The sequence below is a fragment of the Sapajus apella genome, unplaced genomic scaffold (assembly GCF_009761245.1).
Source record: "Sapajus apella isolate SASKATOON/1434 unplaced genomic scaffold, GSC_monkey_1.0 scaffold26, whole genome shotgun sequence".
Lineage (NCBI taxonomy): Eukaryota > Metazoa > Chordata > Mammalia > Primates > Cebidae > Sapajus > Sapajus apella.
In genome coordinates, this window is record NW_022436966.1 from 11,571,565 (window position 1) to 11,586,913 (window position 15,349).

Below are 15,349 nucleotides of genomic sequence, written 5' to 3' on the forward strand. Positions count from 1 at the left end.
GTTACAGAGGAAGAAGTAGTTGATCATGCCAGGCTTTCGGAGGGATGCAGGCCAGACTTTTCCACTAAAGTGTCACATCTGAGTTCAGTTTTGGAGGAGGAATAAGTAGTGGCCTTCTAGGCAGCAGAAACCGTATATGCACAGGCAAGATGGCGTAAGAAATCATAGTGTGTGTGAGGAACTTCACAGGACTGCATATAAATACAGAATGGGGACTAGGGTAGCCAGTGGAGGGGTAAGACTGAAAAGATAGTAATTGCCAGTCTTGAAGGGTTTGTAATCTAGGCTTGACTTCATAGCAGTGAGGAATTACCAAAAAGTTTCAAGCAGGGGAGTGACATGATCAGATACATGCTTCAGGACAGTGACTCTGGAAAGCTTGAGGAGAATTTAATAGAGGTCAGACACAAGGAGCCTCTGCCATCTCAGGTTCCTCTTCTGTAAGATGAAGGAGTCAAACTAGATAATTTATGGGTATCTCCCAGCTCTATTCCAAATAAAAGTGATGATTTTTACAAGCCCTGCCAGCTTCTCTCTTCTGATTATACCCTGATCTTAGAAAATGTGTAATTCTTGGCCGAGTGCAGTGGATCACACTTGTAATTCCAGCACTTTGGGAGGCGACGTAGGCGGATCATGAGATCAGGAGATTGAGACCATCCTGGCTAGCATGGTGAAACCCTGTCTCTACTAAAAATACAAAAAATTAGCTGGGCATGTTGGGCACACCTGTAGTCCCAACTACTCGGGAGGTGAGGCAAGAGAATCACTTGAATCTGGGAGGTGGTGGTTGCAGTGAGCTGAGACCACACTATTGCACTCCAGCCTGGGTGACAGAGCCAGACTCCATCTCGGGGGGAGGGAGGGGAAGAAATTATGTCACTCTTAATTTTTATATTTGGTCACACACAACTGAAAGTATAACCTAGTTATTCTTCTCATTTAGATCTGTATCAGAAAAGAACTCCTATCACCCTGTCTCATTAATGACATCATTTTCAGAGCCTGATTTAGGCCAGTCTTCCTCCTTGTATGTGTCCTCCTCTGAAGAGGAGTTGCCCAACCTAGAAAAAAAGTATCCTAAGAAAGACAGAATGATGACCTATGCTAAGGAGCTCATCAACAACATGTGGACAGATTTTTGTGTTGAAGATTATATTCGCTGTAGACATACTGGCTTCCAAGCAGCTGAAAAAAGGAAGAAACGAAAAGAATGGGTGCCCACGATAACAGTACCGAAGCCTTTTCAAATGATGATAAGAGAACAGAAGAAAAAAGAAGAGTTCATGAAATCTAAATCAGATATCGAAATGGCACATAAACTGCTCAAAAAGCAAGAAGAGGATCCAGAGTGTAAGAAGAAATTCCGAGCCAATCCAGTTCCTGCATTTGTCCTTTTCCCCCTTTACCATGATTTAATCAAGCAAAAAGAAGAACGGAGAAGGTCTCTGAAGGAGAAAAGCAAAGAAGCTCTTTTGGCCTCACAAAAGCCATTTAAATTTATAGCAAGGGAGGAACAGAAGCGAGCAGCCCAGGAAAAGCAACTGAGAGACTTTTTTAAGTCTAAAAAGAAAACAAATCGATTTAAAGCCAGACCCATTCCTCGATCTACTTATGGTTCAACTACCAAGGACAAGTTAAAAGAAGAAGAGCTCTATCGAAACCTTAGGACGCAGCTGAGAGCCCAGGAGCATTTACAGAACTCATCTTCTCTGCCTTCTAGGTCAGCTTGCGGATGCAGGAATCCCAGGTGTCCTGAACAGGCTGTAAAGTTGAAGTGTAAACATAAGGCTAGGTGCCGGACTCCTGATTTTGAGGCCCTTCCTGAGAGATATCAGAAACACCTCTCAGAACATGAGTCTCCAAAACTCTTAACGGTGTGTAAACCATTTGATCTTCATTCATCTCCACATGCATCTACTAAAAGAGAAAAAATTTTGGCAGACATCAAAGCAGATGAAGAAAATTTAAAAGAAACTCGTTGGCCTTATTTGTCTCCAAGGCATAAGTCACCAGTAAGATGTGCAGGTGTAAAGCCTGTGCCTTGTACCTGCAACCCTCCAGTGCCCACGGCATCTTCCAGAAAACGAGAACAAGCCATAAGGTAAGTAACTAAGACACAGTATTGAATGACTCATGGTTGCCAGATGAGTGTATGCAGCTCTATGGAATTTATGTTTGTGAATTTGAAAATACATAGAAATTATTATTGTATCTATAAGATATTTTATTATGTAATACAGGATATATCATCAGACGGTATTCTAAGAAATGAATGTATTTTTCATTTTATAAATTTTGGGGGATTAGAAAATATTAGTCTTAAGATTTCTGGTTTTACAAGTCAGATCCTTTTCAAAAGGTTGCCTTTTTTCAAATTTTGAATTATCCCTTGTTAAATCTTTGCTAAACAACATTCTTATTGGCTTCAAGTGGATTAAGCCTTAGTTTGTTACCCTCAGGAGATCACTTGAGGAAAAGAAAATGTTGGAAGAAGAGAGAAATCGGATGCTAACTAAACAGAAGCAAAGAATGAAAGAATTGCAGAAACTCCTGACAACCCGGGCTAAGGCTTATGACTCACATCAAAGTTTAGCTCAGATATCTAAATGCAGAGTAAAATATCTCAGGTATCATGAAAAAATCTTGAACCTCCAGACCACTGGTTTTCAAACTTTTTCTTTTTTTTTTTTTTTTAATCAGTAGATAGCAAAATATGAGCAGATGCAAATGGCATTTGTGTTTCAGTTTATGGATTTAAATTGCCATCAATTACTGATGTTTAGCACACACACACTCACCTCATGGTGAGAACCAACATATATACTCACCTTCGTGGTGAGAACTGTGAAGCTATGTTGATGAATAAAAACATCATCTATTGTGGCCTTGGTTAATAGCTTTAATTTTATACCAGTATCTGATCTTGGTTTTTGTATTATTTTTGATTGCAGTACACAGATATATCAAAGAGCTTTGTTCTAAGGTTTGCATGAAGCCTGATAGCACAAATTAACACACTGATGTTAAACATCCATTATGTGATGTGTTCCTTAGCACATGTGTTAATGTTTAGTAGTATGTGTTGCATTTTGTTAGTTTCAATATAAAAATAAAGATATTCTTGCTTATAGCCATCACTGGAAATAAAAATTAAAAAAAAATAAAAATAAAAATAAAGGTATTCACAGAATCCCTAGAACCCCTTTACTAGAATTACGCAGTACGAAGTTTGAAAACCAGTGTTCCAGATGTTGCACATAAAAATGTTGATGTTTAAGTAGGAAAATATCTCCCCCAAAGCCAGGTAAGTAATATGATTTATTACTTTTTAGTCTGATTTATAAATATACATATGTGCTTTTAATTACAATGAGTATTCTTTTGTAATTTAGCATTAATCTATTGATGAAGGGAGCTTAATTTGATGAACTTGAGCATAACATTTCTTAGAAATAAATTACTTACCCTTAGGAAGTAAACTATTAGTAGCTTTTTCATTTTTTCTTTCTTTTTTTTTTTTTTTTTTTTTGAGACAGAGTCTCGCTCAGTCACCCAGGCTGGAGTGCGTGGCTGATCTCGGCTCGCTGCAACCTCTGCCTTCTGAATACAAGTGATTTTCCTGCCTCAGCCTCTGGAGTAGCTGGGATTGTAGGTGCTCACCACCACATCCAGCTAATTTTTGTATTTTTAGTAGAGATGGGGTTTCGCCATGTTGTACAGGCTGGTCTTGAACACCTGACCTCAGGTGATACACCTGCCTCGGCCTCCCGAAGTGCTGGAATTACAAGCATGAGCCACCAAGGCCAGGCCAATAGCTTTTTCATAACACTAACTTGTGTATAATTAAGTCTAATTGTCATTTAAAAGTATAATTATTTTCCCTAATCCATTAAATGTTACTATTTTGGTAGCAATTATATCTTACATAAAGAAAATACCATAGTTTAATTTATTATAGGATCTTGCCCAAACAGTGAGAACACTTATAGTAAATTTATGTATTTTGGTTCCTGTTTCTCTTTATGTTATATTCCTATGCTCTTTATTTCTCCCTTGACTTGCTCCCATTGAATTAACTTTGCCACTAACCTTTGGGAGATCTTATTTAGGTGAAAAAAATAACAGGAGAGGCTGGATGCCACGGCTCACATCTGTAATCCTAGCACCTTGGAAGTCCAAGGCAAGAAGATTGCTAGAAGCCAGGAGTTTGAGACCAGCCTGGTAAACACAATGAGACCCCCATCTCTACAAAAAATTTTTAAAAACTAGCCAGGTGTGGTAGCATGTGCCTGTAGTCCCACCTACTCGAGAGTCTGAGGTGAGAGGATCATTTGAGCCCAGGAAATCAAAGCTGCAGTGAGCCATGATTGAGCCACTGCACTCCAGCCTGGGCAACAGAGTGAGAACCTGTCTCAGAAATAATAGGCGAGAGGTGGTGGTTCTTGCCTATAATCTGAGCACTTTGAGAGGCCAAGACAGGTAGATCACCTGAGGTTAGTAGTTTGAGACCAGCCTGGCCAACATGGTGAAACCCTCATCTCTACTAAAAATACAAACTATTAGCCAGGTGTGGTGCTGCAGGCCTGTAATCCCAACTACTCGGGAGGCTGAGGCACGATCATTGTTTGAACCCAGGAAGTGGAGGTTGTAGTGAGCTGAGATCAAGCCACTGCCAGTCTGAGAAACAGAACGAGACTCCATCTCAAAACAAACAAATAAAAATAACAACAACAAAATAATAATAAAGAGCAAGGTCTTGTTTTCAAAAGAAATTCCTTACAGAGACAATAGCTAATTTGTTCCAAAATTTTCTTGGTTTTATATGCTTATAAATGAGACAAGAGGGCTTTCATTCATCTCTTCAGGTCAGTTTGAAGCCCTTTAATATATTTATGCCTTGAGGATTTTAGAAATCAAAGTGTCCAGACTATTCCTAGAGCATAATATGTGTGATCTCAGAACCTAGGATTTTATTCTGCATTCCATGAGAATTAACCAGCATAGAAGAGGAATCGAGTAAACTGTGAACTGTGCTCATAATTTCTGATTTGTCAGCTAAGCTAAGCTAAATGTTACTTCTTTTTTTTTATTGACTTTGTACAAGTTAATAAGTTAAATGTTATATATGTAAGTTCTTATTTCTTAGATGATCTTTTAAAATTTCATTCCTTTTTATTTAATTTTAGAAAGAGTGAAAAGGAAAGGATGAGAGAATACCGACGAGAACTAGAAGAAAGAGAAGAAAAGTTAAAAAAGAGGCCACTACTATTTGAAAGAGTTGCTCAGGTTGTGTTTATTGGAACTTAAGAGCTATTGTTTGTTTTGTTTTGTTTTTTACAGCTTTAGCTCCTAAATTTACAGTCCATTTTTCTTCTGTGTTATATAACTGTCGAGATACATTATTGTTGTTTGTGTTGGCTTCATCACCTCAGCCAGTAAGTAATTTTGCTTAAATCTGAGCATTTAGCCAGGTGTGATGGTGTGCACCTTTAGTCCCAGCTATTGGGAGGCTGAGGTGGGCGGATTGCCTGTGCCTAAGAGTTTTAGTCCAACCTGGGCCACGTAGCAAGACCTCATCTCAAAAAAATAATCTGAACATTGAATCTTTTTGATGAAGCACATCAGCTTGATAACATGCCATTTAGTTTGTAAAATAATTTTGCAAGCTGTTTTTTAATGGCTGGTCTTTTCAGTACAAACTTGGTCAGATATTAAGATGAGACTTCATTATATCACTTGGAGGTCTTTGAAGAATTAAAAAAATGAAACAAAATGGCAAATTGAATCAGAGTTATTTCTACCAGTTTTTTTTTTTCTTTTTTTTTAAGTGAGTCTGTAATTCAACCTTCTCTGCAATTACTAAAAGAACTTCCTTTCTATAGGGAAAATAAACTAGTCTTACGGACAGTGGACCCTCATTTTACTAAGTTTATGCCCAGTTTTACAATCTTTCCCTTCAGGGAGATTTGTCAATTTTAGATCATCTTATCCTTTATCCCATAGAGGAGGCATCTGAATGGGTGACATGGCTTAACAATTGACAGAATCACTGGAGGCTACAGGTGCCATGTTGTGAATTTGAAGCTGTTGTAATTGGACAGTAGATAATTGGAGAATTTACGAGTAACAGATGAGCATAGTTACAGAACTGTACTTGTCAGTGACTCATTGAGGACAGTGGACATGTATTGTGGGTGAATCTGCACATTACAGTCTCTCAAAGTTATGTAATCTTTTTGCTCACTGATTTAGATATAATTTTATATGATGCCTTTTGTTTTAAGGGATGGATTTTTTTTAACATCTTCATTTCAGCTTTAGGGGGAAAAGCCATTTTAAGCTGTTCTGCATTATAAGCATAAAGTGATTGGCTTTTGGCCCAAAGACATTACCTCCAGTTCTGAACTGCAAGTTTTTTGTTTTTGCTTTTTACACTGCTTCTGGGTTTTTCTTATTTATTTTTTTTCCTCTTTCAATTTTTATTTTAAATTCAAGGGGTACATGTGTAGGTTTGTTACAAGGATATGCCAGGCATGGTGGCTCATGCCTGTAATCCCAGCCAGCACTTTGGGAGGCCGAGGTGGGTGGATGACCTGAGGTAAGGGGTTCGAGACCAGCCTGGCCAACATGGTGAAACGTCATCTCTACTAAAAACACAAAAATTAGCCGGGTGTGGTGGTGGGTACCTGTAATCCCAGCTACTCGGGAGGCTGAGGCAGGAGAACTGCTTGAACCTGGGAGGCGGAGGTTGCATTGAGCTGAGATTCATTGCACTCCAGCCTGAGCAACAAGAGTGAAATTCCGTCTCAAAAGAAAAAAAGCATATATTGTGTGAGCTGGGGCTTGTGGTATGATTGAACTCATCACCCAGGTAGAGAGCATAGTACCCAGTAGGTGGTTTTTCAACCCTTGCCTTCCTCTCTCCCTTGTCTCTCTTCTGTTTCCAGTGTTTGTTGTTCCTAACTCTGTTTCCATGTGTACCCAATGTTTAGTTCCCACTTGTAAGTGAGAACATGTGGTGTTTGTTTTTCTGTTTCTGCTTTAATTCACTGCGGATAATGGCTTCCAGCTGCATCCATGTTGTTAGAAAAGGACATGATTTCATTCTTTTTTATGGCTGTGTAGTGTTTCATGGTGTATATGTAATGTATTTTCTGTATCCAATCCACTGTTGATGGGCTGGGTTGATACCGTGTCTTTGCTGTTGTGAATAGCACCAGCACTTGTTATTGTCTGTCTGGATTTTTTTTTTTTTTTTAATTATTTTTGGAGACAGGGTCTCACTCTGTTGCCCAGGCCAGTGCAGTGGTACAGTCATAGCTCACTGTAAACCTGAACTCCTGGGCTCAAATAATCCTCCTGCCTCAGCATCCATAGTAGCTGGAACAAAGGCCCACGCCATCATGTCCAGCTAATTTTATTTTATTTAGCAACTGGGTCTCACTGTATTGCCTAGGCTGGTCTTGAACTCCTGGCCTCAAGTGATCCTCCCACTGGTGTGAACTACTGCAGCTAGCTTTTGTCTGTCTTTTTATATAGCCTTCCTAGTGGGTACAAAGTGGTATTTTATTGTTCAGTAACATTCTTTCAACTGTTCTTTGATCTTTTTGATTATAGACTCTATCTACTAGCTTATTGATTGGTAGGTGAGGATTTAGCTATTTTACCATGTCCTTTGAAGCACACTTATCTTCTCTTTCCCCATCCTTCCATTTCCCAGTCAGCTCTATCACAGTTAGATCAGAATTCATTGTCATGACTTAGTAAAACAATGTTAGCAGCTGAGCCCTATAGTGTTATCATCACATTTCCTTTTAAAAAATGTTTTATTTCATTAGTAATTACTAATTTTGTTTTGTCCTCCCCACACTTTCCCTCATTCCCCTGACAATGTATGTATCATCATTATTATATATTAAACTTTTCTGTTAGCTCTCAAAAATCCCCCTCAAACAGTTAAACACATTGGTAATTCATCAGTTCCTTTCCTCCCCTGGATCCAGCACACACGGGTCCTGCTCCACATTGGAATGGTTTCTCTCTAGGCCAGCCGTCCTCAACCTTTTTGGCACCAGAGACTGGTTTCATGGAAGACCATTTTTCCACCAACTAGGGTTGCATGAGGTGGGGTAGTGGGGTGGGGGAATGAATCATTTTAGGATGAAACTGTTCTCCCTCACATCATCAGGCATTAGAGTCTCATAAGGAGCATGCAATCTAGATCCCTTGCATAAGTAGTTCATGATAGGGTTCACGCTCCTATGAGAATCTAACGCTGTGGGAGGTGGAGCTCGGGTGGTAATGCTCACCCTCCCCCTGTTCACTTCCTGCTGTGCAGCCTGATTCCTAACAGGCCACAGGTACCTAGTTTATGGTAGGGACCCCTGCTCTAGGCCTGTGGCATAAGCGACATCTTGGGACCTTTTTCATTATTATACTGGGATTAGTTGGATATTAAACCTTCTGGATTAATCTGCATTTCTTGTATTTCTTTAAAAATCATTGTTATTTTGTTCTAGTTCTGGAAGATTTCCTCAAATTTATTTTCCAACTCTGTATTTTTAAGTTACCTAATGAAAAATAATGACATAATTTCCAGAATGCTTCTCATTTATTAAATATTCCTTTGGTATTTTTCATGAGTGCAGTACCTTTTTTCTTTTCTTTTTTTTGAGACAGGGTCTTACTCTGTCCCAGTCCAGAGTGCAGTGGCATGATCTCAGTTCACTGCACCTCAACCAACCTCTTGGGCTCAGGCAGTCTTCCCACCTCAGCCTTCCGGGTAGTTAGGACTACAGGCATATGCCACCATGCCAGGCTAATTTTTAAATTTTTTTGCAAAGACAGGGATCTTACTATGTTGCCCATGCTGGTCTTAAGCTCCTGGGCTCAAGAAATCCTCTTTCCTTGGCCTTCGAAAGTACATACTGAGCATACTGGTGATATTGTCTCAGTTTCCTTCAAGTTCCTTTTTCTCTTTTTTAGCCTCTTGTCTTTCATATTAGAAGCTTTCCTCAATTATCTTTGGTTGTCTGTTTGCATTTAAGAGGGAGACTGTACACAGCTATTTGGAAGCTCTGTATATACACGTGGACTGGTTGCTAATGTTTTTTGAGAGGTTGCTGAAAGATAAGCGCTCAGCTAAGCATTTTACATGCATTATTTTAACTGATCTTTATATTGGTCCTTTGAGGTTCTTATTTCACAGATGAGAGGACATTTTGAGGCTTAGATGATACAACAAGAAGGAGAACCAAGATTCAAACCCAGATCTGGCTGTCTTCATGTGATTCTTTTATCATATTGTTTTCCTGCCCCCTTCTCAATAAATGCTTTTTGAATATCAGGAAATACTTTGAGACCCTTAAAGTTGGATAGAAACAAGATAGACAAATGTAGTCATCCAAGACACACAATTGCAGTAAAAACAGATGTGTGTTGAGACAAAATTGTGAATATGATTGTTTTGGAGGTTGGGGGAAATCAGATTGATATATTCTTTTTTTCTATTAACCTCAATTCCAGGGAGCCAGGTGTAACCTGGAAATACTAAGATTTGTGTTAGTGACCTGTGAGGCATGTTCCAACAGGTCTAGAAAGAAAAAGGAAAGTAAATAAAACGTTAAAGGAATTATTATGGGTGATACTATAAAACAAGAAAGAATGAAGTATTATTTGGGAAGACCAATATTGAATACATACAGCAATGATTTATTATAGTGCTGTTTGTCTCAGAAATATCTTTTATATTAGAAAAATTAGGTCAGTGCCTCACACCCTGTAATCCCAACACTCTGGGAAACTGAGATGGGAGGATCATTTGAGGCCAAGAGTTGGAGACCAGTGTCTACTGTTCTCATTAAAAAAAAAATTTTTTTTGAGACAGAGTCTTACTTTGTCACCCAGTCTGGAGTGCAGTAGTGTGATCTCGGCTCACTGCAGCCTCTGCCTCCCAGGTTCAAGCGATTCTCCTACCTCAGCCTCCTGAGTAGCTGGGATTACAGGTATGTACCACCACGCCCAGCTAATTTTTGGATTTTTTATTTTATTTTATTTTTATTACTTTTTTTTTCAGAGACAGGGTTTCTCCGTGTTGGTCAGGCTGACCTTGAACTCGCAACCTCAGGTGATCCGCCTGCCTCGGCCTCCCAAAGTGCTGGGATTACAGACATAAGTCACCGCACCCAGCCCAATTTTTGTATTTTTAATAGAAACAGGGTTTTACCGTGTTGGCCAGGCTGGTCCTGAACTCCTGGCCTCAAGTGAGGCCTCCCACCTTAGCCTCCCAAAGTGCTGGGATTACATGTGTGAGCCACCGCGCCTGGCCTACTGTTCTCATCTTCCTACCTGTGTGTACCCAATTCTTCCCCATTCAGTTGGTCATTGAGACACCTGTCAAGTTTTCTTCCTAAATAATTTTTGGATCTGCCCTTCACCATCTTTGATGGTGAAATGCCAGGTGGAACCCTTATTATTTCCTATCTGAATCATAATAGTTTGATTGATTTTTCTGCCTTGCCCTTGGCAGAACAATTCATTATATCTTCATCTTGCCATTTCCATCCCCTACTAAAATGTTAACCCTGGTTGGACAATTAATAAGCCTTTATAACAGGGGCAATCGTCTATTCTCACCAGTTCCATTTAGTCTCATTTTCAGTGAATGATATCAAGGGGTCTTCTCATTAACTTCTCAAATAGTACTATAACATAGGTATCCCTAAATTACAGGCAAAGAAACTGAGGCTCAAAGAAGGGAAGTAACTCATAAGGTATATAGTTAGTAAGTGGTAGAACTAGGATTGGAACGCAAGTTGGTCTGCTTCTAAACCCTTAACCCTAAGCTGTCCTGCTCCCTCCCAGAAGATAAATCCATGAATCTTGGCGTGGTATACGGACTCCCCTATGACTGTTAACCTCTTTAGTCTTGCCTACCTCTGCCCATGCCACCTCCTCACAACACTTGCCTTCCCCCCATGCATACCCTTTACTTTCAGGCCATTCCAGACTACTAGAAAACTAGTTTCAAACCTGAAGTCTTTATTCATGCTGTTTTCTTGACATCCTTAGAGCCTGTTCCTATGTTTACCTAACTCCTGTTTGTTCAAGTATTATGGTACAATCACTTCTTGCATTGTTTCCCCAGGTTGGATTGGGTGCCTTTTTTCCCCGCCATGTTCTTGTATTAGCCTGTGCACATGTCTGTCTTTGCACCTACCATGTTGTTTGGAAATCACCTGTGGAATGGTCTTTCTTTCCCTCTAGCTAATTAATTTTAAGGGTGGTAGTCAAATCTTTGTATTCCCAGCACCTAGCACCTAAGCTGGCTCAGTGGAGATGTTAAGAAGCATTTGTTGGACCAAAATGGAAGGATTTTATCAAATTATCCAGATGATGACCTTACATTGCTTTTCTGGGGTTAACCCAGACTGAAAGCACTATTCTGACCCATTAGTGATGAGTTTCTGCACTAATAAGTGGTTTTGTCATGCTGTGAATTCTTACCATTTCTAAGCACCAGGGAAAAGGTGGGCAAAAATAAATAGTATATATGAAATTAAACCCACAAAAAAATTTGAGTATTAAAAACATAGGTTAGCTTTATAGTTTTCATTTCTTCTCCCACTTTTGGCTCTCATATATGATGTTCCCTTCACCCAAAACACTTTTCCCATACACCTCATGCCTCCCGTGAAGGCTTGTTACAAAATAAATGTTCAATTTTTTTTTTTAATTGTTTTTTTTTTCTTCTTAAGGGTAAAAGTGGGCTGGAAGGAAAAGAGGAAAGGTCTAGTAATTTTTTTTTTTTTTTTTTTTTTGAGATCCAGTTTTGTTCTTGTTGCCCAGGCTGGAGTGCAGTGGTGCAATCTCAGCTCACTGAAGCTTTCACCTCCTGGGTTCAAGCCTGCCTCAGCCTCCCAAGTAGCTGGGGTTAACAGGCGTGTGTCACCATGTCTGGCTAATTTTGTATTTTTAGTAGAGACGGGGTTTCACCATGTTGGTCAGGCTGGTCTCGAACCCCTGACCTCAAGTGCTCCACCTGCCACAGCCTCCAAAAGTGTTGGAATTATAGGCATGAGCCACAACGCCTGGCCAGGGTTAGTAATTATTAAATAAGTGACAGAACTACTATAAACTTCTGGTTTTAAAAAAAATAAATATTTTTTTTATTTCTAACTAGGGTACTGATTAAAGACAAACTTTCATCATCCTTTGTTTTTGTTTCTGGAAGAAACAAAGCTAATTTTTTTTTTGCAGTGTCTCTGATAATAAAAGAACTGTATAGTTATTTTAACTGTCTTTTTTTTCTTTCTTTTTTTTTTTCTTTGAGAGGGAGTCTCGCTCTTGTCACCCAGGCTGGAGTGCAGTGGCGTGATCTTGGCTCACTGCAGCCTCTGCCTCCCAGGTTCAAGTGATTCTCCTACGTCAGCCTCCTAACTGGGATTGCAGGCACCCGCCACCATGTCTGGGTAATTTTTTTTTTTTTTTTTTGAGACAGAGTCTTGCTCTGTCACCAGGTGCCAGGCTGGAGTACAGTGGCACAATCTTAGCTCACTGCAATCTCCACCTCCTAGGTTCAAGCAATTTTCCTGCCTCAGCCTCCTTAGTAGCTGGGACTACAGGCACACGCCACCACGCCCAGCTAATTTTTGTATTTTTTAGTAGAGACAGGGTTTCACCATGTTGGCCAGGATAGTCTCAATCTCTTGACCTCGTGATCTGCCCTCCTTGGCCTCCCAAAGTGCTGGGATTACAGGCGTGAGCCACTGCAGGTCGCCTAATTTTTGTATTTTTAATAGAGACGGGGTTTCTTGATGTTGGCCAGGCTGGTCTTGAACTCCTGACCTCAGGTGAACTGCCCGCCTCAGCCTCCCAAAGTGCTGGGATTACAGGTGTGAACCACCGTGCCTAGCCTTAACTGTTCCTTTTATTTCATAGTCTTTATAGTTCTTTTACATGGTGAGATTGGGGGGTGGGAATATTTGTCTCAATTAGGAACAATTATGCATTATTTAATTTGATGTAAAAAAAAGATAATTAATTCTATATACAGAGTTACTGTGGCAGTGAATCACCATTGCTTTTTTTTTTTTAGTATATTTTTTCCTGAGGTCTATTTTCTTGTAGTCTGTTGCTGCTAATTAACAGCTGGTACTTAATAAATTTGCTTGCAGCTATATCTTGCTGCTGCTGAGCGATTCCCTAACACAATAAGCAGTTGATTCTTTACAGATAAACCATGTTGTCCTGTTTCTTGGAAATCACAGGATTAATTAACTGAGAAGATGTTAAATTGAATTTTAAACCAAAGTCGGATGAAGGCTTACAGGCACAAATTTTGACTAGTGTCTTCTTAATGTCTTATATATTTAATTTGCTTAAGTCAGAATATACTGTTTGTAATGCATTCAGAGCTGGGTTTGGGGTTTCTTTATTCTTCTCTGTCATCATTGGGGTATAGTTCTTATTTCTCATTTTCTGCTTCCTTTCAATTCCCCAAGGCTTCTCTGCTGATACTCAGACTCTAGATGGATTTTTGCTTACTTTTCTAAAAAATATTGTTGTTGTTCACAGAGAGTGCATTTTAGCAGCAGTTTGAGTGCAGCTTTTTCAGTTTTCCAGAGTCTCAGGAAATGCACTGGTGATAGTTTTATCCATTGTAATCAGTCCTTGCTATTTTGGGTTTTCCTGTGTAACACTAGACTCGATGGTCCCTTATTATACTAGATTTGGCAAATAGCTGACAACTACGTTGCTCAAGTCAGGCTTGAGGCCACCTTCAAATTCTAGGATGACCACTACCACTTAGAGAAAACAGCATGATGTAATAGAAAAGACCCAGGAAATGGTTAAGAGACTTGGTTCTACCACTCACTAGCCTCGTGACCTTAATCAAACAATTTCACCCCTGAGGCAGGGGCTTGGGGAGACTTGATTTCTTTATTGATTAAATATGGGGTTTAGACTGGGTGCTCTTCTACACCCTTCCCAGTGTGAATGCCATTGATACATTGGAACTGGGTCATTCCTAGTCACCTTGCTTTAGTTGGAGGTCCAGAGGGCAGTTTTTGGCCCTCTTACAGTTCAGATGCACTCATAGGAGCTAAAATGGACTAAAGCTGAGGCACTAGTGTGAACCCACCTTATGGCTCCATAAAGCCTGTCGTCTCTGGAACCGTGATGACTTCCAACTTGCCCCAGGTATGAGAGGTCATCACAATTCCAACATATCTCAAGGCCAAGAAGTGACAATCTACAAATTTGAACCCAGTTCTAAATTCGTATTCTTTTGTTATATCCTTGCTTCCTCCACGGAGTAAAGATTACAACATTGATGCTTTTATCATCTTTAATGGATTGGGGATATGGCTTATAAAGAGTAAAAATTACAGTAGATACATAAAAGAATGTGGCTGGGTGCCATGGCTCACACCTGTAATCCCAGCACTTTGGGAGGCCAAGGTGGGTGAATTGCTTGAGCCTAGGGCTTTGACACCATCCTGGACAACATGGTGAAACCTCATCCTACAAAAAAATACAAAAATTATCTGGGCATGGTGGCAAGTCCCTGTGGTCCTACCTACTCCAGAGGCTAAGGTGGAAGGATTGCTTGAGCCCAGGAGGTTGAGGCTGCAGTGAGTTGTGATCACACCACTGCAATCCAGCCTGGGTGACAAAGCAAGACCCTGTCTCAAAAAAAAAGCCAAAAAAAAAAAAAAAAAAGAATCCTCTGACAATTATTGCATGAAATCATTTTTTTTCAGATATCTTTATACAGTTATAAAAGTATACAAAACCTAGGTACAATATAAAAAAAATTATAGATCAATCTTATGTGGTCATCACCTGTGTTAACATAAACTTTTGCCAGCACCCCAAAAACCCTGTGTGCCCTTGTAGATCACAGCCCTCTACCTCTCCCCATGAGGTAAGCACCATTCTTTCAAGATAAGCACTTCCTTGTTTTTCCTTGCAGTTTTACAGTGTATGTACCTATCCTCAAACAATATAGTTGTTTTGCCTATTTCTGAACTTTATATAGATCATACAATATGCACTTGTTAGTGTTTTGCTTCTTTTGCCCACTGTTTGTGAGATCCATCCATGTTGTGGAATGTAACTGTCATTCATTCATTTTCATTGCTTTATTTTTACTCTGCTATAGGAATAGACCACAATTTATTTATCCATTCTGCTACTAATAGATATTTGGGTGATTTCCAGTTTGGGGTTATTGAAGGACAGTACTATCCTGAACATTCTTGTACATGTCCTCCCCTGGGACACATATGTGGGAGCTTCTCTGTGTATATTCCTAGAAGTGTAATTGTTGTTCATAGAGTAT

General features: G+C 39.7%; 1 protein-coding gene across 3 annotated transcripts in view; it reads left to right on the forward strand.

Moving 5' to 3' along the window:
• Nucleotides 1-15,349, forward strand: part of FAM161A (FAM161 centrosomal protein A) — a 34,715-nt gene that overhangs the window by 16,385 nt on the left and 2,981 nt on the right. For 2 of the 3 annotated variants that reach the window (XR_004273026.1, XM_032292015.1), the window contains exons 3-5: nt 947-2,104; nt 2,463-2,630; nt 5,190-5,289. Coding sequence is in view for 2 of the 3 variants with exons in the window: in XM_032292015.1 (XP_032147906.1) it covers nt 947-2,104; nt 2,463-2,630; nt 5,190-5,289 (1,426 nt within the window). In the remaining variant the exon portion in view is untranslated. The remainder of the gene's footprint in view (nt 1-946; nt 2,105-2,462; nt 2,631-5,189; nt 5,290-15,349) is intronic. The other variant, XM_032292016.1, reaches the window with a different exon arrangement.